Source organism: Phasianus colchicus, chromosome Z, assembly GCF_987193195.1.
Source record: "Phasianus colchicus chromosome Z, bPhaCol1.hap1.1, whole genome shotgun sequence".
In the NCBI taxonomy this organism is placed as follows: domain Eukaryota; kingdom Metazoa; phylum Chordata; class Aves; order Galliformes; family Phasianidae; genus Phasianus; species Phasianus colchicus.
The window spans coordinates 32,437,862-32,464,764 of NC_143476.1; the positions used below are offsets into that span (position 1 = coordinate 32,437,862).

At 36.2% G+C, this 26,903-nt stretch overlaps 1 protein-coding gene across 1 annotated transcript in view; it reads left to right on the forward strand.

The window, feature by feature from the left end:
- Positions 1-26,903, forward strand: part of EDIL3 (EGF like and discoidin domains 3) — a 270,698-nt gene that overhangs the window by 99,545 nt on the left and 144,250 nt on the right. Inside the window, exon 3 of the mRNA XM_090131571.1 lies at positions 12,905-12,934. Within this exon, the coding sequence (XP_089987697.1) occupies positions 12,905-12,934 (30 nt within the window). The remainder of the gene's footprint in view (positions 1-12,904; positions 12,935-26,903) is intronic.

The window sequence follows — 26,903 nt, forward strand, 5'->3', positions numbered from 1 at the left end:
TTCATCCTGATGCCCAATCTGTACCTTTCTGACTGCAAGTTAGGGGCATTTCCTTGTGTTCTGTCTCACCCGACACCTGAGAAATGAAGCCAACACTTTTATTGCTGCTTTCAGATAGTTGTAGGGATGGATGAGGCATTCCTCAGATTCTTCCAAATTAAACGGTCCCAATTCCATTTGCTGCTCATCGTATGTCTTGTTTCCTAATGCTATCAACAGCTTTGTTGCTCTTCTTTGGACAAACAACTCAAAATTCTTGTAGTGAGTGACTGGATTTCACTGGATTAAATTCCATTCACAAGCAATCCTTTGAGCCCTGCCAACCAACCAGATTTTTCCCATTGAACAGCACATCTGTCCAAGCCATAAGCTTCTCCAGGAGAATGCAGGGAGAAATAGAGTCAGATACTATATATAACAACACAGCCCTTCCCTTATCCACTACGCAGGCCATCTTATTGTAGAATGAGACCAAGTTACAACAGAAATACTTGAGAATTGCCCAGTGGCTTAGTGTCAGGGATAAAACAAGGGATATGATTTTACTCCAAACTGTAATAATTAAAAAATAATAAAGTATTGACAATTTCTAAATCTTATAGCATGCCTCAAAAACAGTGGATGAACAATGATAAGTTCTAGTTTGTTAAAGACCATCTTTAACACATTTTTGAAAGGTAGGTACTTAGTTAACATATTGACAGGCACACCTGACATTATGACAGCAGTATTCTTACTGAAAAAATAAAGGAAAAGTAGCCTCTGATAATGCTACAAGGTGCTGAAACCTGTATATTTAAATTTACTGCAAAGCAGCAGCAGACAGCAAGCTCATTCTTGCAGTGGCCAAGGCAGACCATGGGGAATGTGTGACCTGAGAGACTTCCAAGCACCTCATTCAATCTCCTGCTTGTTGTAGGAGAGCTGGAAGAACTTTGGTACTTGCACACCCTAGAGATTTAGTGTCACTTGCATCAGAGGGAGAAAACAAATCCCCACACTACAGTAATGATGCAAACAATTTGTGAAAATGATTCATGGATAATAATAATTAAAGATATACACAGCATACAGAAAAAAAGAAACATAGAAGTTTATATTAGGTTAAAAAAAAGACCCTAACAGTTCAGAAAACAGACAAGTAACCCTGTAAAATCTTAAAGGTGACTAAGAAAGAAAGATAAAAAGGCTTGTAGAAGATGTAGGAGAGAAGGCATGGACAGAAATCTTCTTGTTGCGCTTGATTTCAGTTTACTGGTTTCGTTTTTATTAATAATAACAATTCACTGTTAAGTTCATTCCTCCTTAATGTTATTAGGAAACAACAGCTGCCATTCATTAGTTTGTACGATGGTTCTAAGTCTAGAAATTGAATGATGTCAACTGGTCACTTTTAAACAAGATATAAGAAAAAAAAGGGGGAAAAAAAGAAGCTAATTAAATTGGGTTATTCTCTCCCCTGAGGATCACAGAAGATTCTGTCAGTATTAAAAAAAACCTTCAACTACTGACATTCCCCAAACTTCAGAGGTTGTGCATGTCATGAAGGCTCAAGGTTTTTGCAGTATAGCATGTTTTGGAAAACAGCTTGAGTTTCATTACATTCTCATTCACTGAGGTATGCTTTTGTCATGGGAAAATTGGAAGCAGAATTTATGAGATTGCTTTCTGCTGGGAAACCTTGACTTAATTAGGGAGAAATTATCCTTCTGCCATAAGATTGGATTTTGCGTTGCATAGTCTAAACTCCAGCATTTTGGTGGGGTTTGTATCTGTGTTACATAGGTCCGAATTGGCCCTTGGTGAGTCAGAGGCTATTTAAAAATTTCTCAAGCTGGAAGGCAGTGCAGTAAAAGAAGCAGAGGCAGTGGAAGGTAATATAAATGTGTATTTGATTGATTTATTTCAGGTCACCAGGAGACAATAAATTCAGTCACTCACTTTTACATTTATAAAGTGGATCTCACGTAAAGACCTTTGTGTGGTACAAAGAATCAATAGGATGATATGTAAGTGAAGGAAATTCAGTCAAATATTGGCTGGTTTGCTTTAAGCATTGAATACAGATAGCAATCAGACATTTTGCTTTGTCAGCTTACAGTAGGAGGGCATGTATGTATACATATGCATGTGCGTCTCTGTCTATCATTTTAAAAACATACATATATTTAAAACTATATATATATATCTATATGAATCTATCTATCTATCTCTCTCTATATATAGTGCATGCTATTTTGTCCTTTTCATGCAGAGTCATGGCTAAAACTTGCTAGTTTAAAGCATTAAATATTTATGAAGTGGAAGAATTTGCTCACCTGATGAATATTTCATCACTACATTTTTTACTTCTATTTTTTGAATTTATCTTATATTTAGTCATAATAATCTTTGATGCAGAAAGTCCTTACAGAGTACTGTAGATAATAACTAACACAGACTTTAAAATACATGATTTAATTTAAAATCTAATATTCTAATGAATTCTCTTAAGGGAATTATTTTCTGTTCAGTTAAGTCATCAAAAGATTCCCAGTGAGAAGAATATATTGGAGTATAAAAAAACAACACAGTTTGACAAAATATTTTGAGATTACTTTTTGTCTGCTACTTAAATCAGTGGAGTTCTTTAAAATTACTTTGTTATTAGATACTGGTATTATATAATCTTTTGTATTTATGTTAATAATGTTATAATAATGTTAAGCAATTGAACATGCAGTAAAACTATATCTGCACTGGATGCATTTTGCTTGTCCATCTTTAAATCTGAACTTTCTTACATGCATATAAACTGGAATATGCCATGGGGTCTGTGCAAATTATTCATGAATGTGAGTTAACTTCAGAAGGAATTTCTGTCTTTAAAAACCAACAAGTATATCTTTGACCTAAAAACTAATAGAAACAAAGTTGAACCTAAAAACTTGAGAAAATATTCATGAAAAGATATTAATGAAGTTCATTTTCATTTTTGTGAGTCAGTGAGTACTGGTGTCTAACTTTGAAGTTAAAAAAAAACAACAACATTCAAAGTCTTTTAAATTAAAATACATTTTTTCTTTTGCCTCTAAAAAGGGCTGAAAATAAAATGAGGTATTTTGCTAAAAGCTTGAGATTTTAAACTGACCAGCACAAAACATAAACAGTTTTTCACATGAACTATTTATTTTCCTATAATGTGAGTGGAAAACATACAACAGAAGATTGTTCTTTAGTTTCTGTCCTGAAGAAAGCAATACATGTTAGGGAAGACAGAGTAATTTCTTTCTCAGGTATGCACTTCTACATGTAATAAAAATGAACTACATTCCAGCCAAGGCTATCTCAGTAGTTCTTCAAAGTTAAGAATGTAAATATCACCGGAAACATATAATTAAGTCATTTAAATGAACAATTAAAACATTTAAAGGAACATTAGATATGAAGGCTATGGAAGAATATGGAAGCAGTAGGGATTTTTCCATCACTGCTTTTGTAATTGGTCTTTTTAATGCAATGTAATTTAAATTCTAATAATGATAAAATGGTGTTCTACATGTCATAAAATATATGTTCGATAGCAGTGTAAAACAATGTGAGGAGATTGAAAGGTAGCAAATACAGGGAAAAAAAGTTGAGCTACGGAATATATAGTTTCTTCTCTCATTGCACAGCCCTTCTGCTAACCGTACTTCAAATACATTGTGATATATAGAATCACAGAATTAGGAGGTTTAAAGGAAATTCTGAGTCAATGTGGCCCAACCTCTACTCCATAAGGGCCACCTAGAGCAGGGTACGTAGGCCCACTTCCAGGAGGTTTTTGAAGATCTCGAGAAAGACGACTCAACAGCCTCTCCCATCCCTTAAGAAGAATGCAAAAGTTTTCTTAAATGTCCCATGTCTGGAACCCAGAATATGAGCATGTTAAGAGCCCAAGTAAGAGATAATAGAGGATCAGAGACAAGATTATTGGTCACAGTCAGAGGCTGAGAGCACCATATGGCTTCATCTGTACACTTTGCTTTTCCATGTGCTCAGAAGCAAAGATCGAAATATCAATTTGCATTATTCTGTCCTAAACGGATCAAGTAAAACACATTTTGCAGTATCTCAAGTGCTGAAGGGAACATGCTATCTGAGTAATAATCTTGCTTTTGTGATGGGCTGCAATGGCAGTCATTCTCATTGCCAGGGATACATTGATGTGCAGTGAAGTAAGTATGGTGTTTGGTAAGCGGTGGTGTTTGGCTCCACCAAACATCATTTCAAACTTGGTAGAGCAGTGAGAGGTTTTGCTATTTGTTTAAAATATGGAAGAAGGGAAAACCAAAAGGGATAAAGGACAGATTTTTAACATAATTTACTAGAGCACAGCCACTCTTATTTCTTACAGAGGAAGATGTTGGTTGGGATTGTTTTTGAGTTGCAGCCATTGGAGAGGTGCTATGTCCTCTGAAAACCCTGCTTCTGATAGAAAGTGCATGGAAAAATAATAAATCCACTCTGAGAAACGTAAGCAAAAATAGGGGAGAGATGGCTTCAGAAAGTCTACATACTCAGAATTTAAAAAAAAGTCTTGAAAAAACACTGTTCAAAATCAATAGGCTTGACTCCTACGCTAATGAAAATTGAAAGGCGTGGAGAAGAGCTGGGGTGCTGACTGACAGCTGCTGTGAAAATGCTTCCTACTGGGGTGAAGTCAGAGAAACTGATAAACATTTCACTTCTAGTTTATTCATTTAAGATAAAAGAAAAATCAATGTAATTGTCTTCATTTATTCACATGAAAAAGAAGTCTGGAGATGTCTTTTTCTTTTCTTTTCCTGAAATATTAAGACTAGTAATTATGTAGTTTAAATATATAGATACAAATTAAGAGAAATACAAAATTTCTTAGAAGAGTAACGAAACATTATCCCAAAGTATTTTTATACTTCATATCACCATGTTCTCTCTTGATCTGTCTTACATTGTGCAGCCACTTTAGTGCCTGCAACAGAGGAAAAAGCAGTAAATTTTACATTTAAACATGTTTCTCCTCTGCCATTTCTGCACGTTGATATGCAGTTGTCAGCAAAGAGTTTCTTGTGCTTAGTAAAGCCAGTCTAGAAAAGAATAATTTGTTAAAAGTGCTCCCAGCTTACCTGTATTTTAATGCAGAACAACTGTTCAGGTTTAGTATGGTATGAGATGACAACTTCAGATATACTGCTACTTTGGTGAGTCAGTAACCATTTTTAGCATAAGATGACAACTTCTTTGAAATCTAGAGGAGAACGATGTTTTATTAAAGCCAGACATTATTAACATTCCACATCTTAGTGTGCACCCTCATCGAGTTTGAAGATGACACAAAAGCTGAGTGGTTCAGTTTACATACTGGAGGGAAGAGATGTCATCCAGAGAGAACTTGACTGGCTGGAGATGAACTTCTGAATTTCAGAAGGGCCAAGGGCAGGGGTCAGGGCAAACAGCACAAACACACTGGCAGTGAGTGGACTGTGTGCAGTCCTGAGGGGAAGAACTTAAGGGTTCTGGTGAACAGAAAGTTTGACATGACCCAGAAGTATGCACTTGCATGCACCATTTGTGAGAAAACCTTGCTGTTCTTCCTCGCACAGAGAGTGCCAATAATTTTTCAGCTCTAAGTATTCTCAAAAGCAGACCAAACTGCCCTTTTAAATCAATGCCTGTTGTTCACTCAACACAACAGATTTTGCAACCCATAATGCAAAGGAATGGTAAATCTGGTGTATTACTCTGGCACCTTTGCTTTTGAGCTTTTAATACGATGGTTGTTAGGGTTTTTTTTCTTTCTTTTTTCTTTTTTTTCTTTTTCATAGCAGGAGAATACCTATAAAATAAGAACCAATGTCATCACTCTTACTACATTTAATAATTATACAGTATTACAATTATAATTTTCAAAAATTCTCCAATCACATAAAAATTATTCATCAAACTTCCTTCAGAACACACAAAACAGCCAAGTAAGAAGCTTAAATTGAGTGCCTGAAAAGTTAAAAAATGAAATTGTTTGGTTTGGAAAGTGAAGATTTCCATGTGTAATTATGAGGTCATCATCTATAAGTCTCTGCTTTCAAAAGTGTAGCATATACCAAGAGGTAGATACTTTACCACAACTATATTTTATATCCTTTTTAAAAATCAATAAATATCATTAAAATCAGAAGCTTAATTTATGGCCTTAGTGAGCTATTTGAGTACACTTGATTTTGTACATAGAAGCACTAGAATATTTTCTAGTTACTTTCTTTGCTCCTTTGAAACATGCACATCTTCTTGAAATAGTGCATATGGCAATGTGTGTTTGTGTGTGTATGTAAAATTGTGTGTGATATTTCAAGCCATGACAGACTACTACTGGTTTCAGAATTACAGCTTTAAGTACCGTTGTGCCTTTGGCAGTATTTGAAACCTTGGCAGGAGCTGCAACTAATTAAGAACTGACTAACTGTTTTAAAAACAAATCTTTTTACTCTGCTTTCCTTCAGCAGAGCATCCTGCCAGATACTTGGCTCTGCATTCATCAGTGGGCACTGAATTGACTTTCTTGATCTACTATGTTGAAAATGCAAGGACAGGAAACCAAAAAAACCAAAATCATTGTCTAATACTGTCTTATGAAAAAAATGCATAATTCATTTTGCCAAAAATACATTCTGAAATATGTATTTTGGCTTTAAATAAAAGCATTTCTCTTGGTATTTTCAGCACTGTTCTTTTGAAGACGTTAATATTCCACGTTTTGATAATACCTTAAATTTTGTTAAGATACCCATTTTTTTGTTAGACATTTATTTCTTGAAACAAAATAATGAAAGAATAGGGATTTTTTTTAGACTTTAAGTTCTTAGTAGATGTAAAACTATGAAGAGTGAAGATTTACTTTATTAAATACCACAGGCATTTAATAGGAACAGGGGTTCCTAATGAATTGGTTTTGATTAACATCCATTTTCCAGTCACAGTTTAGACAGTTTGTAGTGGATGATCACTTACATGCACTAGTGAGTCTCCTGGTATCTTCCTTCTTGATGTTATTTTTTTTAGACCAGCTGCAAACACACCTTAGCCAACTGAATGCAGAAGGAGGCACTGCCATTCCCGAGGGCCCGTGATTGCCAAAGGATGTACAGTCATTCCAGTACTACATTTACTAGACAGAAAAAGAACATACCCAAAAAGAACAAACCCAACCTTGCTGTAAAACTGTGACATGAAACCTCTTACTCACACTAACAGATGTATCTTTGACTGTTATAAATGGTGTGTTTTCCAGATTTACTGCCAACCATATTTTAAACTAGAATATATAACTGCAGTCTCATATTTAGCAGAGAAGAAGAAAGGTGTCCTACTTTTAAACTAAAAGAGGATGCAAAACAGTCTGATATTGGTATGATAATGAATGCTGCACATTTCATTGATAATGCTCAGTACTGCTGAGTGTAAGATAGCAATGACAGCCCCAACTATCACATCATTAGTTTGCATTTGTGAATGATATGTGAAAGAAAGAGGAGCAAGAAAGATCAGGTAAGGAATTATGGAATCATAGAATGGTTTGGGTTGGAAGGGGCCTTTGAGATAATCTATTTCCAACCCCCCTGCTAGAGGCAGGGAAACCTCGCTCTAGACCAGGTTACTCATGCATCCTGGCCTTGAACACCTCCAGGGACATGGCATCCACAGCTTTGCTGGGTAACCTGTTCCAGTGTCTCACCACCCTCACAGTGAAGAATTTTGTCTTAATATCTAGTCTAAATCCAACCTCTTCCAGTTTAAAGCCATCTTCCCTTGTCCTGTTGCTACATGCCCTTATAAAAAGTCCCTCCCTAGCTTTTTTATAAGCCCCTCTTCAGGTAGAACCAGCAAAACTTGAAAATTGGTCTTACCAATTACCTGATTCAGCTTCAGTAGAGCATCATCACAAGGTTTATGTGCTTGTTGTCACTGCTATAAACATTGCTCTCAGTTGTAGGAGGCTCACTAATTTATGTTTCAAGCAGTGCCTTGAATGGATGTAAATGTAGACAGACAAATACATCTTGGAAAAATTCTGTTTTCCTTAGGGTTTTCTCCTCCACTTTAATAACTTGGAATGACAGTTATCTTGTAGATATTATATGGAGTTGTATATCTTCTGGATAGTTGTATAGTGGCAGCATCACTGATCTTTGTAGCTCCCTGTGGAGGGGAAGCAGAGGGAGGTGCTGGGCTTTGCTCCAGGGAACTGATGACAGGCTGGAAATAAGACAGAGTTGCCAGGGAACAGTCAAACTGGGAACTGGAAAACATTTCTTTTCCATGAAAGTGGATGGACCAGGGAACAGACATAGAGAGGTTGTGGATGCCCCATGCCTGTCAGCATTCAAGAGACATGCCCTCAACAACATACTTCAACTTTTTTCTATTTCTACACCTTCTATTTTTTAATCCTAGCCAATCCCATCCCATCTTCTATCTCTTGTTGCAGTCGCTCCCAGCTGAGCTGGTTTAGTTGCTTGGGCATGCCATTTGCAGATTAAACCTGACTGGATGGTACAGAGTGACACTGTGGTTGGGTGCAGTGGGGAATTTGATGCAAATACAGCACGTTCCAGTTCTCCACTTAAAGATGGGTTGCCACATCTGTTGTGGCAGTACTGCCTGCAGTACTGATGAAATTGAGCCAGTTTATGGAAAAATGACCTGGAGTTTGAGAATATATGAAGAGTCAGAGTGCATATGTGTATACTTTTAATGAAATATCTGTATCACTAAAATTACAGTCTTAATGTCTGATGCTGAGTTTATGAGAAGTCAGTCAGACACATTAGATTGCAATGCCTTGAATACCAGACATTTAATGCTGAGTGGAATATTGTTGAAGTTTCATTCAGGAAATGTTGTTTACTCATGGATTCTGAAATTCATAGGTGGTTTATTTGTACCATTTCACAGAGCTGTTGCATAGCTTTTTCTATAGAGATACTATCATATATCTAAATACTGCTTTATATATGATTCATACATTTTACACATTAAGGGTGGACATACTTTACATTGGACAACCTTTAATGTAAACACAAAACTAATTTATAATGTAATACAGTACATTGTTATACTGATTCTGCTTCCTTCAGCTTTCCTGTGCTTAAAGTAAAGACTTTTTCCAAACTTGTCAACTTTCTACCATTGTATCAGAAATAATCAGAAATCTGACATAGTTGCTCAGGAACTATCTAAACAGTCTCTTCAGTCAACTGTATGTTGGAGTGAATATATCCTTACATGTGCTTTCCAAATCTCCCAGTGTCTTGTTTTCTTCCTCCACTAATACCATGCAGTAAAATATTTACCTCTGAGGAAAACAGAACTGAGGTTTCCCAAATGTGCATGGGATTTTCTCCAAGTTAAAAGCTAATGTTAGTGCTGCTTTATGTTAATTTTATCTTCAATGCATTAAAAGGAGAAGAAGAACGTTCTTAAAAACACTTTAAAGCTGCAAGGTGCTTTATCATAGGATCATGTACTACTGTTGCCGTCACTATGGCAGCTGTTTGGGAAAGTCTTTATCAAATACTCAGCTTCTCTGTGCTAAAGAGGACTAAACTTTTCTGACTGTGATTCTGTGCCCAGCACAGTGAGTCACCAGGTGGCTAGCAAAGTGATTCCAGCTGACTTTATAAGCCACACCTCTGAAATAAGAAATAAATTATGAATAATTATTGTGGAGGTGACTCACTGCATAAACAATGAGTTCAAAATAACTTCAAGTTTTAAATCACTAATGATGGAAGAAAAAAAAGGCATTGTGTAGGAAATGTTTGGCTTGGTAATTTAGTGCATTTACTTAACTATCAGAAAGTAGCGTGCTGACATTGCATCTGACATGGTATGGTAATGCAAAAATAGTTTATTATTTGCGTATTCTGTAGATTATTGAAAGTTTGTTGGGTTTTTTGTTGTTGTTGTTTTGTCTTTTTGCTTTTTAATGTAGTTTATCAGCTGTGTGGCATGAAAGAAGTCCTGCCACATACTGAACTTGTGACCTGTTTAAAAAGGAAGTGTGCCTGAAGTACAAACAAATTCATAACTGTATTTTAACATCTGTTTCTTTACTATGTATTTTTATTTCCTGCCCAGGGTCAAAAAATACATTACTATCAATTAGAACTAGGTCTTTTGACTTTAACAAGAGCAATTCTGAACTCCTGCTGTCATGTAACTTAGCATGCCATTAGGCTATATTTATTAATTTTCATTGCTGACACCTATTTATTCAGACAGGAATGGTCTTGGGTTTAAATATATTAGTCAGTGACAATATATATTGAATAGTTCTAGTCTGACTGAAGGTTACAGCATTCTTTCTTAAATAGGTGAAATACATAAAATGCATGCGATCTTCATTTAGGCTTAAGATTTTAAAGACTTTCATTGTCCTGCACTTTTTTTTCTAGGAAAAAAAAAAAAAAATTGAAACTGCCATGTTATGGTTATTTGTAAGAGAATTCAGATCCTGGGGAAAATAAATGAACATAGTCTACTCCTGAAAGACTCTAAACCAGCAGTAAGATAGTAAAAAATAATTCAACAAGCAAAGACGTAACACTGTCTAACTCTCTTGGCTGAATAATTTATTTCAGCTGAGGTTCTGCTATTCTGGTTTATTTAGATGTGTGCCTAAGTGCAGAGTGATCCCATCAAAACAACCATCAGGGTCATAGCAGAATCTAGTTTTGAATTGCTAATATTAGTGCTCATCCCAGTAATGAATTCTACAAATAATGCTCAAATAGCATTCTGAAAAACAGTTGTTACTGGACTAAATATTCTCTGTATAATTGAATGCTTTTGTTTAACCGGTTTTAATGGAGCATCACTAAGTTTTTTTTACTATTTTTTACTCAAGCATTAATTCCACTTGCAGATCACGTAGATTTTTGTCATTTGCAGAATTTAATATTTGGGCTTTTACCATGCCTACTCTTCTTCTCTGCCATTGATAGCCTAAGAAGTATTAGCATACTTTATTTAGATTGTAATTCATTCATTTACTTCTGATTTTTCTCTCAAGATTTAAAAACTCTGTTTTTTTAATGCAGTTAGCTGTCATGTTATTTAACTAATTATGTATCTTACTAGTTTAAAAACAATAGGCTGGTATTTTTCCTCCTTTCATTGTTGTGAAATCTTCTGCTCTTATAAACACGTTTTACTTAAGTAAGTGTATAATAAAAATAATGTCATTGTAAAATTTAAAAGCTTAGTGTGAGTTTTTGTCTATACACACCTGATAGTTGATAAGTCTAGCTTCAAAGTAGACATCTAAACATCAAATTAGGAGTTACAAAAGAGAAAAGTTAACCAGTTAAGCACCATGTTTAGGCCTCTTCAAGTTACATGCTTTGCAAAGCACTGAGTTGTAGCCTACTTAGGTATTTGAACACTGACTTGTAGAAATAAAAAACATCTATTTACCTCAGGAAACTTCAGTCTGAGGCAGCGTAGCTGGCTGGTGCAACAGACTGTAATTCATTATTTTCTATCAATTGGATTTGACAGCCCCTAGGACACCATGCTATTTTGCAATTAGCAATAACTGTTGTATCCAGTGTCAGTGCAACATACAATTGCTTACAGAACATTTTACTAAATTAGCCAAGATTGGTTGGTGTCAAACGCAGTTGGTGTCTGGTGATGAGCTACTCACTGTCACAGGGTTTCTTATGTTTGATGAAATTTCACTGCAGATATTTTCTCCTAACATGACACACGGAGTAATATTGAAGGCAAAGAAGCCTATGTAAAAAGAATGGTACTGATCTTTGAGAAAATGTTTGAAATCTTCATTTGTGCCATATGCAAGCTCGTAGGCCATCCATCAGTGTGCCAGGGTGCTTTTACAGTTGTAGGAACATTGTCCTCACAGTCTGCTAGGAAATGAGTAAGCTGGCAGAAAAGAGGGCTTTTTTGGAATGTTTGTGTGGAGCTGATTCTACAACAAATCAAACAGAAGCAGCTTACATTTAAACTGATGATAGAAGAGAGTGTTTAAAAGAGACAAAATATGATAGGGTAGATTTGTTTAGTATCTTAAGAGGGTCTCTATATCACATTTATAGAGAGTCCTCTCAGGCCTCATGGTGCTTTTAGAGGTGAGAAATGTTTGACTGTTGCTTTCTCTGTCATTGAAAACTTCTCAAGACTGTGAGAAGACTGTTTTTATGATGCATGTGTATATAAAACATACTGACTGCAAGAAGAGAAGGAACTAAGTCACTGGTGTACTTTTAAAATACAGTTTTACTGTGAATATGTCTTTTACTTGAATATGTGTAGTAGATAGTCAATAATCACAGGTTCTTTGTGGTGGTAGCTTAAGGCAATTTGATGGTTACCTGTCACAAAAAGGGAAAGGTTCAGCAAGATACAAGATGCATGTTATTGCTTGTCTCAGACAACAAACAGCTGGACTGGAGAATCAAATGGGCACTTCATCATTCTGTAAGGAAAAACAAACAAGCAAAATTCAAAAATTTCTCAGCTGTAATTTCAGGGTCACTGGACCATTACTGGATACATAAGCATTAGATGATGGAGAGATGCAAAAAAGATGTTTCTGTGTCATCCTATAGCAGTCTTTGTTAGCTAACCAAAACACTGGTCCCACAGCCGTGTTTTAGAAGTCTTCACCTTTAGAACTACACCATTTTTAACATCAACCACACTCAAGGTTATAAACTACATCAACAGTTTTTCATAGTTCTATTGTTGATATACTAAGGAAAGGTAAATAATATAACAATTAGCACAATTTGGATTTCTTCATCTCTTTTTTTTTTCTCTCTCCCTCCCTTCCCTTCCTCCCACCAACCCTTCCCCATCCCCACTTTCCCCATTTGCACAGCCTCCATTGAAGAGGAACCAACTCCGGCAGGTATGCATATTTTATCATTACACCTACGTCAAGGTGACCATTACTTAAGAGCTGCCTTTTAAAATATACATATATATATTAACCAGCCTTATGTTATACGTTACATGTGCTTAATATCCTTGTTAGTGTCATTTATTTTCCTTTGTTTCTCTTTCCTCTTGGCCATGTTTTCCTCAATTCAGAGTCACTAGAAGATAAAATTTGGTGAACATTTTTTCCAGTAATAGTTCAAAATCTTCCCTGTCACTTGTTCCTACCTTTGTAATTCTGAGCTGGTGCATGAACCTTAAGACAGCAGACAAGGCCAGAAGTGATCAGAAGTTCAAAAATATCAATACTTTTGTTAGTTTTTAATTTGGCTTTATACTGTTAAAGTTCAGTCAGCTTCATGACTGACAGCACTGCTTGGGAGCAAGGAGTGAAAGCAGGGAAGGGCAGAGGTGCAGAAGCATACTGCTCAAAATAAACATTCAGCAAACTGTGGCCTGGATATGTAGCTCAGTGAACTTTTATTTCCATTGACAGACTGCCAAGTAGTGAGAACAGATAACAACACAGTCATAAAAATTAGTTTAGAAGCACCCCAAGAGATGCAAACACATAGTGCTTATGCTATTCCAAAGATTAACTATTTCTAATTAAATGGCAATCCATTAGCTTGGGAGTATTTAAAGAAAAGAAGACATACCAAAGAAGAATGCTGCTAAACAGATTAACATATTTGAAATGGCATTGGGTTGTATAAACTCAGTGAGCTAAAACATCAAATGAATAGGGAGTCACTTTATAGTGGCTTGTTAAAAGAAGTCAAGGTCTCCAGAGTGCCAAAGGCGAAAAGGTAAGAAAAGTGAACAAAGAAAGGAAGATAGCAGTGAAGGATCGAATGCTGTTTACAACACTAACCTACAACTTGGGAGTAATATAAGTAATTAGGATATGGTGAAGAATAATAAATGAAAGGACTCAGAACAAAGACAAAAGTAAAATGTGAGATGAGTAGACTAGTTAAGAGTAGCACTGAACAGAGGAAAATCAAAAGGGAACTCTCAACATGAAGATAATAGCAGAATAGAAAAAAGCATGACTGAGATGAGGAAGGCCATGTTGAAACAGAAAGGAAGAGCTTTGGGCTGCATAAGACTTAATTAAACGCATTTGAGAAACTTGTCTTCAAATTTGCATGAAAAATATGGAAGAGTCAGTTGCAAGAGGAAAAAATACATGGGTGCTCACCTGTCCCTTTTTATTTTAAGTAGGGATGAAAGAAGAGCACCTTGTATTCCCCTAATGGAATGGAATTAAGCGTGTGTGTTTTGTAGGAAGACATTTGAAGTATATGTGAATGCATTGTAGTAATGTCCATGGACTTGTTGTGGCTGTATATTAATAATCACTCCTATTGCAACCAGTGGAGTACCTTATAAAGGCCGACCTTCCTTCATTTTTAACCTACTGTAGATTTTGGTGATAGCCCATATCCATGAATTGGCCAAACTAATCAAACGCATTAGCTGAAAATGAGTTTCAGTAGTTGGACAGAATACTACAAGTGATGTATTCATGTCCTCTGGAATCCTTGCAACTTCAGGTGACACAGCAGAGTTTGTTTGCATAAAAGCTTATTTGCTTTTTTATTCATTTAAGTTAGACACAAACTACTTCTGTTTTGTTTTACTGTACCCTGTATCAGTGCTTTGGTTATTTCTCCACCTAATTCTCTGTTCAGCAGAGCTCAGACAAAAATTTACAGAGAATGAGTTAATATTCCTAAACATTCTTAATCTTCTTGAATGCACCCATTCTCCGTAAAATTTTTACACAATTGTTTTTAAAAATACTTTCCTCCAAGGCTTTGTAATACATGTCTAAAACTTAAATAATTTACTTAATTGTGGCAGGTTGAATGAGCTGCACCTAGTATTCAGTGATTATTTGTATTACTATTGTTTTCACTGTTTCAAGGTTTTTTACATCCAAAAATGTATCGCAATTAGTTGTGCAGTAATAGCTATACTAGTGTAACTTTCTGTATGAAAATTCTTAATAGGAACACTGGTGATCTTTTCGTGTTACTTATGCCATGAGAGACTGCTCTTAGCAGTAAGGGTGCATGTGTGGGAGCTGCACTGTTACAGCAGCACAGATTGTTATTCCCACACAGACAAATCAAAAGCTAGAAATATACAAATAAACAGTACCAGAATGTTTTTGTTCTCTGAATTGGACAGATGAGCAAATGCCTCTGGCATATATTCTACATGGTAGATTTACAGTGTGAGGCAAAACACATATTTATAAACATTTGTGCAAACAAATTTCAGCTTCTTAGAAATTATGTTACAATGGAGCATGACTAAATACCTGCAAAAATACACTGGCTTAATGTAATAGAAACACTTCTTGTTATTTAATCTGGTTGTTGGATGCAGATACTTCACATCATTAGATTGTTCATGAATTATTTTTGAAATAATTACTTTCTTTAGAAAAACTGTGATGAATTTGAAGGTTTTTGTGAGATTTCTTTTGGCTGGAATTTTCCATATGCAGAATCATATTTTTTCCTATTCAGATGAGAATTTCCACTTCAAAAAATCTGACCTTGTGAAAACAATTCTGATCTTTTCTTTGAGAAACAAGCTTTAGGTTTTAAGCTTTTTTTCTAGATACTACCAGGGTATAATCCAACTCTCTTACATACATGAAATGTGACTAAATAAAATAGAATGTATACAAGTATGTTAATTCTTAGAAGAATTTATTAATAAATATTGTTAAATAACAAGAAGTTAATTCTTAGAAATTCTGTTTGATAGTAAAAATCGTTATCTGCAAAGTTGTACATACCTTATTTTGAATCAACCTTAGCAAAGCATTTCAGTACATAGTATCTGAGTAGTCCTTTTAACTCTCAGTGCATAGTAAACCTATTGTCTTTGCAAGATTCATTTAGGTTCACAAGTTTGCCAAATTGGAGCTTAAAGCAGCTGTAGCAGAAGTACAGCCCAGAGCGCAATGTATATTTTGTCAGTGAAATGCACTATCTCATTCCTGAGGAAAACAAAATCAAAAGCAGTGAGCTGCATTAAGAGTAGGCATATAGTTTTATATGTAGTGATATGCTTGGGAAAATGAAGTTAAACTCATGTTATAAAAATATTACTCGTGCAGTTTTTCCTAAGAAAAATTTTATGAGTAAAGTGTAATTGTTCTTTAACTGAATAGTATTTATATCTTCAAATTTAATAAGCAATACTTGCTCATCAGATGCTTTTAATTTATAGCTTCCATTGATTTTGTTTTAATATATGACTGGATGACATTGTTTTGAATATAAAAGACTAATGAATTCTTACATGGTTGTTCCAATACAACTTAGTTCTCAGATTGTATTGATTTTTACAAAGCCTCATGCTCTGCTTAAAACAGATATTCCTTTCTTCTAGTAGGAAGGCAGTTATTGTTTGAAAGATGCAGTGGTGGTACAGTAGTGAAAAATAAGTAGAAACTGTAACCAAAGCCCCATCTATCACCTGGAGTCTTCCACTTAGGTTTCTGGGGGATGTGTTCATCTTGAAAAAAAAAACCATGTGCTTTGTATGGGCAGGAAGCAGAGTTTTTGCAGCTACCAGATTTTGTTCTTTTCCCAAAAAAGCAGTACACGTCATCCAGTTCATAATATGTATCTGAGCACCATTTAATAAATCTTTGAATTACAGTACTGATCTGGTATTGTCACAGGGAGGTTAGCAGGCACTTCCATTTGCAAGCCACAGAAGTTTCTCAGCATTCAGAATCATTGGAAGTACCTTAGACTGTGCCTAAACACTCTGTGATAAGAGTCTATATTAAACTATAACAATTGCAGGAGAGGAAAGATTAAAAGATTAGTTAGAGGGTAGCACATAATGTAGTACTAGTTTTCCAAAACATGCCTTTATTGGCAACTCTGCCCACAGCAGAGGGTTGGAACTAGATGGTCTTTATGGCCCCTTTCAATCCAAGCCATTCTATAATTCTGTAATTCTGTGATTCATAAAAAAACTAGCTGTAGGATAAATTGCAACTCATAAACTGCTTTTATGAAAATTATAAACTTTGTGGGAACATTTTATGATCACTATAAGCTTTTAATGGAACAGTGATTGGGATCAGGGCTGGATTTTTTTTTTTTTTCTGTTTAATCAACGGGAAAAATACTATTTCCCATACTCTGCTCTTGGGGTAGTGTTTCACTTCTCTGAGAGTGCATCCCTTGTCTTCCCAAATAATCTCAAAGAAGTTAAGTTTCTAAAATTGTATTTTGACTGTTGCAGCCCCTAACGTGAGTTTGAGTAATGCTATGGATGAATACATGCCCCATGAGTATGTCTCTAGAAACGATATTTCTCAGAGTTTCAATTCAGTGTCAGAATGTTTCAGTCCAAGCGATGAACTGCAATTACAAATCATCGAACACACACCTTGTAAGATGACCCATGCTTACATTTTGCGTGGTGTTTAAGAAAAGTAGGAACAAGGAGTTTTTAAAACAATCCTGATTGTTTTTCTTAAGGTGATTATGCTTTAGCATTGATCCAGATCTTTTTATTCCATTCTACCTAAATATCTTTGATTTCTTAATTATCATAGACATTTGTACACTGTCTTTTGAGCTAGTTCTACAGATCCGTTTAAGCCATTTTGCATTTTTGATCAGTTGAACAATTTTACTGTCACAGAAGCTCATGCATCCTGTGAAAGCAAACTAGGAAAACCTTGTCTCTTGCAGATATTTTTTTCCATTTTTGCATCTGAGAAATGTTTCCCATGATTTAACATATTCCTTCCTTTCATAAAGGAGTCTGGAATTGCTTCTACAGACATTAAAGAGTAATTTTTCCAAGACAAGATGAAAGGTGGTGCAGCTCAACATGCCTCGCATTGTTCATTTCTATTGACACTGCCTTTGAATGAAATAATAAATATGTATCCTTTTGACATAATAAGTGAATACATTCCTTGATTTTGTTGTCATTCGTTTAAGTCTGCTGTTGTAAGTAACTGTCATCTGAGTGTTCATATTCTATTTATATAAAATATGCAAATGGTTTTGGTGCTTTACGACAATATAAATGATTTTACAATATAAATTTATTACTGTTTTAATGAAATTTTGGTGTTGAAGAGATAGCAGACTCAGTACATGACAGTAATTTCTTCTTCAAACAGTAGTAAAAAGCAATCCATACAACAGTTCTGTGGCACAGTATACACATGCAGACACTTTCATTGTATATCTGTGTGCAATTAATATATGCAGTCTTATTTTTTTTCCCAATGGAAAGTAGCATTGTTATTTAACAATTATCTGATATTTAATCTGTTAAATTCAATAGAATTTCAACTTACACAAAACTTATTTTAACATTTTAGAAAGATAAAAGCATTTTTGAGAAACAAAGTTTGAAAATACAGTGGAAAATGGAGAAAGAGATGTGTTGGGAAAAAGCTACAACAAAAACTACAACACGAAGCATTCCAGGAAAGAAAAAAAAAAAGTTATCTAGAGATAGCACTTCTGAGGAAGTAATAAAAAACAGTAATAGAAAGCATCTAACAAATTAATTTCTTTTTTGTGGTTATGATCCAAAAAGCAGGTAACTGCTTGACCCAGTAGTGTATAGAGAATGCAGCAGTCACTAGCAAGACTACTATGATCAATCAGGTACATCTACATAAACAGATAGATAGACAGATAAAAGACTATTACAGATATTATCAGGAAACAAGTGTACATATATTTTTTTATGTAAAAAAATCACTCTTCAGTGATTCTATGGCATTGAAAATACTTAGACATTACAAATTTACTGATACTGTAACAGCAAATAGATTTATCACAGAGTCATAGAATAGCTTAGATTGGAAGAGACCTTGAAGATCATCTAGTTTCAACCCTGCTGCTGCGGGTAGGATTGTCTCCCAGTAGATCAGGGCCTCATCCAACCCAGCCTTGATTGCCTCCAGGGCCAAGGCATCCACAGTATCTCTGGACAGCCTATGCCTGTATCTCACCACCCTCTAAGAAAAAAAATTCTACCTAACACCTAATCTGAATCTCCCCTCTTTTAATTTAAAGCCATTCTTCCTTGTCCTATCGCTACCAGACCATGTAAAATGTCAGTCTCTCTTCTGCTTATATGCTCCCTTCAAATCTGCCTGGAGCCTTCTCCAAGGTAAATAAGCACAATTCCATAACCTCTGATCATCTTTGCAGCTCTACTCTGGAGCCCTTTCTAACAGATGCACACCTTTCTCATGTTGAAGGCCCCAGGCCTAGAAGCAGTACTGTATGTGGAGCTTCAGAGAGGCTGAGGAGAGGGAAAAAATTATTTCCTTTACCCCTCGTTTGATTCAGCCCAGGATACTTGTTCTGGGCTACAAGTCTACATTGATGTTCAATTCTAGCATTTTGTCCTCCAAAGTCTTCCACTGCAGGACTGCACGCAGTGAGTTCTTCTCCCACTCTGTATGCAAACACCCTCACCCAAGCATAACACCCTGCATTTGGCCTTGTTGAACCTCATTAAGTTCACATGGGCTTACATCTCAAGCCTTGTTCAAATCCATCTGAATGGCATGTCTTCGTTCTATTGTATTAAGTGCACCACTCAGCTTAATGTCATCAGCAAAATTACTGAAGGTGCTCTCTATCCTAATGTCTGTGTCATTGATAAAGATGCTGAAGAGCACCAGTTCCAAGATGGACCTCTTGGGAACACCACTCATAGCAGTCCTCTGCCTGGACATAGAAGTATTGACCACAACACTCTGACTGTGACCATCCAACCAATTCTCTATCTACTGAATAGTCCACCCTTCAAATCCATATTTGTCCAATTTAGAGATGAGATGTGGAATAGAACCATGTCAAAAGCCTTGCACAAGTCCAAATAGATGATATCAGTTGCCTCTTCTTTGTCCACTGATGCTGTCAGTCTGTCACAAAGTGCCACCAGATCTGCCCTTGGTGAAAACATACTGGCTCTCTCAGATCACCTCTTTATCTCATATATGCCTTAACACATCTTTCAGGAGGATCTGCTCCATGATCTTCCCAGGCACAGAGGTGAGGTTCACCAGCCCATAGTTCCCTCATCATCCTTTCTCCCTTTCTTAAAATTGGGAGTGATGTTTCCCCTTTTCCCAATCACTTCACTGGAGGACTGGGACTTCACGTGACAGCCATGACTTTTTGAAGTATGACAGAGAGCAGCTTCACTGCCACATTAACATTAGGATTCCTTTAGGACCCTGGGATATGTCATCTGGCTCCATAGACTTGTACACATTCAAGTCTAATGAATCAGTCTCTGACTTGCTTTGCTCTGACAGAGGGAAGGATATTGCTTCCACATAGACGTTCATGAGAGAATGCCTGACTGCCAGGGAAAGCTGAAGCAAAGAACTCTTTGAGTACCTCAACATTGTCCATTGTCTGTTGCAGACAGTTCTCCCTTCTCATTTATCAGCAGATGTAAACTCTCCTTTGCTGTTGTCTTCTGACCAGTATACTTGTAAACCTTATGATAGATTATTCTTATCAATACTACACTTACAACAGATTATATGCATACATATATATCCATAGAACTATCAGTACCAAATCAAAGAGATTTCAGAAAGGAACAGTGGCAGTTAAGGAAAGCAATATCCAAAGAGACCAAATGTCAGAACTTTTCTCACTGTAGTCAGATTACCTTTGTAACTACTCCTGTCATTTTGTTCAGTGTAGCATCTTACTCTATAAGCATAGTGTTAAACAATTAGTCTGAAATCTATATTGCTTCAAAACAGTGTACTTTTTTTTTTTTTTTTTTTCCTTTATTGCATTGATGTTTCTCTGGCAGTTAAAACAGATGCTTTGTCTCTTCTCTGAATGGCTTCTGTATAAGAAGCCTTTACAAGGCTACAAGATTGTAGCACCATGGCATGTTGACCTAAGGTATGCCTTGGAGCCTGTATGCAGGATAAGAAATTATAGATCTGTCAGTGGTTTTGAAAAAGTAAAAGAATGATGGAAATTAAAAATCAAAAGTCTTTATACATTTTTTTTTAAATGGTAGTTATTTCAATACTTATTAGACATCTCATAACAGAACCTGAGTTGGGTTCTTTTGGACTTGTGGAAATAGAATAGGGAAAATAAAGCAGGCATGTGCAACTCACAGCCCACAGGCTGTGTGCAGCCCGGCACCATTCACTCTGTAACCCTCTCTGCCCTGCGCCATCATGGCAGCAGCTCTGCCCCCCAGAGGGTCCCAGCCCGGCCCCAGGCACACACCATCACCACCCTCACTTTTTTCCTTACATATAACCTAATTCTACCCTCTAAGCTTATATCTATTAATTATGTTATATATATTTTATGTGCAGTCCAGAACAATTCTTCATCACTCAGTTTGGGCCAGGCAAGCCAAAAGGCCAAACACCCAGGGAATAAAACAAAATATTTAATGCATGTTTGCCAGGCATAATTGCTAGGCATTTCTAATCTGTACATTTGAAACAAATACAGAATTCTTTATCAGATTTCCAGTGAATTTACTGGATCCCCAGAACTAATATGTCATGGTGACTTGTAACAAACACACAAACAAAGAAAAAAAACCAACCCCCCACATGCACACAAATAAAGAGGAATTTATACTGAAAAAGAGTTTCAAAAGCAATTACCATTTTCTGGTAACTTAAAGCCATACCCGTAAAGTTATCAAAATTTTCCTATGTTTCTCTAGTCCCTAGTCCTAATCTACTTTTATTGGAGGGTAAATTCATATTTTCATACTAAATCTATTTTTATTTCTTTTAGCTAATTGTAGTGGATGGTGGAAAATTTCTACTGAGCAACATCTTATATGGATAGCTTTATGGTAGATAGTTCGGCGTGTTAACTGTGTCTTTTGCTTGATCACAGAAATAATGTAGTCATTTTTTCAGTGGCTTTCCTTCCTCCATACCAGTGAATGCTTTTACTTTTTAATGCTGTAAAGCATTAAAGCATCAAAGAATAGAAGGAAGGTCAAGTGGGTTAAAATACTGGCAAAATGTCTTTAATTTTTAGACAACTGTGTTGAGATTACAAGTGAAAAAGATTTGAGATCTCTCTTAGAATGATATTCCCATACGAATTATAATTATGCTCATGTCTCTGTAGGCTAACTGTGCATTTGTTTGCCTTACAAATATTTGACTGACTGTGGCTGTGAAATTGGATTTCACAAGGGGCATCTCTTCTTGAAAATAACGTTCTATTGATTGCAGAAATTTGAAACTGTAACTCCTTTGATGATTATCAGAAAAGGAAAAAAAAAAAACAAAAAAACACTCATGTCCGTAATTTACTGAAACTTCCCAGGCAGTTGGTGATAGATTTAATGTGCTTGTTCTCTCATGATCAAATGCACCATCAGATGCATCTAGCTTATTTGCGAGGACTTCAATTTACACACACTCTACAGCAGAGTCCAGAGCACTGTACTGTTGTGACAGCTTGCTCTCAGGCTGTATTCTGGGGCACAGTAATTCTGCTGCGATATGCAGAGCAATTCTGTTTTGAACATTTTGAAGAGGAAAACTATATTTCTGTATTATTCTACAGGAAGGGATTTGCCAGTCCCCCAGGGTCTTTAAGGGAGCTTTACTCTCTTGCTTGACACATTTGTAAAAATTCCTTTTCTTTCTCTTCTTGAACTATATACTTTCTTTTTCAATGCCTGAAGCTAACTGGTTAATTATTTTTCCATATATCCCAATCAAAACATAGAGGAATTCAGAACATTGTAAAGGTCATTTTGAACCCTATTCTGATGGAAATTGGGCTTCTGCATTAAAAATAGACCTGAATGCCTGGTGGAACTTAGGACTATTACAGTAAGTAGGCTGGGACATTTAAAATGTGGAAATCTTGCTCAAGTCAAGAACAGAAATTAAGTAATATTTTCACTCTATCCCTTAGTGAATGTTTGCCCATACCTTTTAAAAACAACTCTTTTTGGCAAAATAGCTCATATCTTTTCAAGAGTAGACAAAAACAAGCAAAAAAAAACAAAACAAAACAAAACAAAAAAAACCCACCACAACAACAAAACAAAACAAAACAAACAACCCAGAGCTTGGATATTGGGGTCTGCCTGCAGCACTGTCACATGGGAAACTCATCAATGCATGTTTTTCTGTAATCTGCATAGTTGTAGAGAGTGGCATTATGTCCAGATACAAGTGGAAGATTGTATACTATCCCCTAAGCTTACTACTGCTTTTTGCCATAACAAATTGATCTGCGTTGCTTACCACTTTCTTGAATTTTGAGACGGAATTTCTCCATCTGCCTAAGTCTGAACTCACCTCAGGTTCTTTCCCTATTTCATGCACTGAAATTAAGGAAGGACAGCATGTTCTGCTGCACATGTTGATTCTTACAGTTTTTCTACTCCAAAATACATCTTCTCTGATGTCCTGGAGAATTTCAGTGTGGTGTCAGATAGTGCTTTTTTACTGTGGTGGAAAAGTCCACAGGGTCATTCAGGATGTTCACACGCCATCAGCAGAGAAAACTCCTAACCTCTAGAAGACAGTGGAGACATCCAGCTCAAGGAAACCATCACTGCATATGCTCACTGTGGGTGGGTGTGATCAAGTCTGTCATACTAACACCCAGTGTGACTGTGGAGCAATGAGAGCAAAATGAGAACAGATGGAGATGACACCCTTGGAGGGAGGTGTAGAACCTTAGTAAGGCTCCAGGGCTGTCAGCATGCTGCATTCTACCAAGATTGTTCTTACAGGGCATCTTAGAAGTGGAGGTGAGGCATAGGAGAAAACATGGCAAAAGGCTGACCATAATAGGGAACAGATTGTAAGTACACGGAGAAAAAATCATCCCCTATTAACGGACAGATTTTCATTTAAAAAGTAGATGGAAACTGAGACAATAAATTGCTGTCGGAGAAGGAGACTGGCAGGCTACAATGAGATTAATGAGTTGTGCAGTAGCACAGAGTGAACGAGTCTGAACAGGGGAATTTGATGGGTTGAATGCAGGCAGACAATGTGCGTTGGTCTGGCTGCTGTTGAAAGGGATACAGCTGAAAGTAGGCTATTCCCTAATGCCACTTTTCTCACACAGCTACAGTTCTTTCAATTAGTTCCTTGATCTGCCATGTAGCATCAGGCCTACTTTGGTTGGGAAGAGGAACTTTGTGGAAACAAACCTCTTGTAGCCAAAGCTAGATGAAAGAAAGAGGGGGAAAAACAAAACAAAACAAAACAAACAAACAAAAAAACCCTTAAAATCACCAGTCCTCTTTAGTGAGAGTATGTAATTAAATTGGATTAAAGCAATCAGGAAATCACAGCCAGGAATCAGGCATGTACGAAGGGAAAAACAGTAAATGCAACTGAAAGCAAAATAAACATTAGTACTGGTTGACTGAGGGTTTGGAAGCAGATTAACAAGACTGATGCAAGGGACCCTACCAAAAATAGGATTGAAAGAGGGTTATTTTCTGCATATTTTGGTTTTAAATTGTGTCTTATGTCCATCTTTAGAGCACTGAATTGACTGTGGAAACATAAAGAGTATTGGAGAAGAAATTTTACTCATTTTCTGTTCAGTGCAGATTTAAGTGCTTTACAGTTACTAAGGCTTTGTATTACACAGTCAGCCTGGAGGATAAAAGAAGTATTGGATAATGACCCATTTCCAATGACTGGCCCTGTAGAAAGACAGTACATGATAACAGTGTGAAGAACTGTGGAGTTAGTGAGCTCTTAAAGAATCTAAATAAATTTTGCACAGACCCTTTCTGATCGATACTGTAACCCAACTAACATTCATAAGTGTAAGGTCTTAGTGGTGTCATGTACATTAAGAGTGCCAGTTCTTGCATGCATATGAATTCCTTGCTGTTGGCAGGTATGCATTTAACAAGAAATTATACCACGACTCTTCAGTCAAAAGTCTTCTTTTGGAAACACTGTAGGCAGACGTCATCACATCCTAATTTTCTTACGATAAGAGTGAGGAGTCCAACACTGGCCAGTTTTGCAGTCAAAGAAGATAAGTATGATCTTTCAGAGCACAAGTTATCCCTGTAGGAAAAACAGAGACAGCAGTTATCCCATTTTTCTATTGAGCATGTGAGAAAAAAAGTTCTGGAATTAAATAGTCTCCTTTACAGTTTCTACAGGAAAGACCCACATATGTATGTTGAACTTGCACAGCCCAATATGATGGTGTCTGGTGCACCACTGGTGCACATTGAAGTATTCACATGCTTCCTAATTTTCTGCTGAGTTTTTAGACGTGGCATATGTTAGAGTTGTTGATGTGTTATGTTCTTTTGTTTTCTTTCATACTTACTATACCTCCTCCTGGCATGTTTATTTAATACCTTGATCATTCTGTGCTTCAGAGATACTGAGCCTACAAAAAGCTACTTCCATGTAGCAATCTGTAACGTTGATACAGCTGCAGTACACCAGCATCATGTTAGAAAGAAGAGCATAACTAAGAAAAAGTAGTGATAAAGTGTTTATTTGACAATATCTTAAGAACAAAAGCTACAGAAACTATAAACATACCCCTTTGTGTTGTTGCTATTCCTCTGTATGTTATATTTACAACCAAGGAAAACTCTTCGTGATATGAATAAGTTCAATCATGTATTGTTGTATGTTTGTTTATGGTATCTAATTTCACCTATCATTTCATTTCTCTCTTAAATATATTTCTTATCTGTCAAGTATAGTTTAGTCTTGCACTACTGAAAAGTTTTAATTCAGAATCACTTCTCTACCATTTTGGTAACTCATATCCTCTTATGTAGGGCTTAACTTATAGATCTGCCAGGGCTTAGGCAGGTTGGGTAGCAACTTTAGTGGGATGAAGTACTAAAGAAAGCTCTGTGGCACATGACAAAATAGTGGAGAGCATGTGAGAACTGAGTAGATGCAGTACTTCTGTTAATTTCAGCCTCCTTTGCAACCAATTTTATAATCAGATAAGTATGTTATATTTTGTGTCGAAGATGTATAGGTTGCATTATGAGAAGTAGGAGTTCATGTAATGATGGGAAGGATAGAATGAGGAAAGGCTTGTAGGTACATGTAGCATATCTTATTGAATGAGCTGGGGTGGTCAGGTTAGATAGATGTTTATTCAGACATGAGCTTCAAGTCTGAAGCAGCATTACTGTATTGATCATGGTCGTGGATATGCGTAATGCCATTATAACACTGTGGTTTGTCATGCAGCAAAGCCCAGGAAGTATTTAAATTGCTAAACAATGTAATTGCAAATGGAATTAAGTGTCCTGGAGGACCAAGAGCTGTGTTAAAAACAGAGTTTAATTTTGAATTTTGCTTTTTTTCCATCTGATCTGTCTTACTATGAATTTTTGTCTCACCAATTACTCAACTGCATCCTAGTTTCCATCTAGATTAATGTCTTCCTGCATTGCATTGTATTTGCTGTTATTCTGCCTACTACAAATGCCACCAATACCAGTATCAAGATAAAAATACAAGCTATCCCAAAACATTTCAACACTGGTGTCACTCCTATTATGTGGATGAAATAATTTGACTGTTAGCTGTTTCACTGTGGTTTTGAGAAGATTCTCAAGTTTATCCTGACTTGAATAGTAACAAAAAGTTGACATCTGTATTTTAAAAAACACTCAGATATTGTTTGCTGTTAATGTTGACCAAGAATAAACAACACTCTGTGAAATGTGTCATGAAAGCAAGATCGAGATGTAGTTCCTAACATAAAGAGATGAAAAATGTTTTTAGGGACATAGAAATAATCAGGTTTACTCAGTCAGGGATGTGTGGATTTCTGCACGTACAAAGCAACTTGTTATACCTTCTTTTGCAATAACAAGTATCTGCCCCTTCATTTACATTTATTAATTCTGATGAT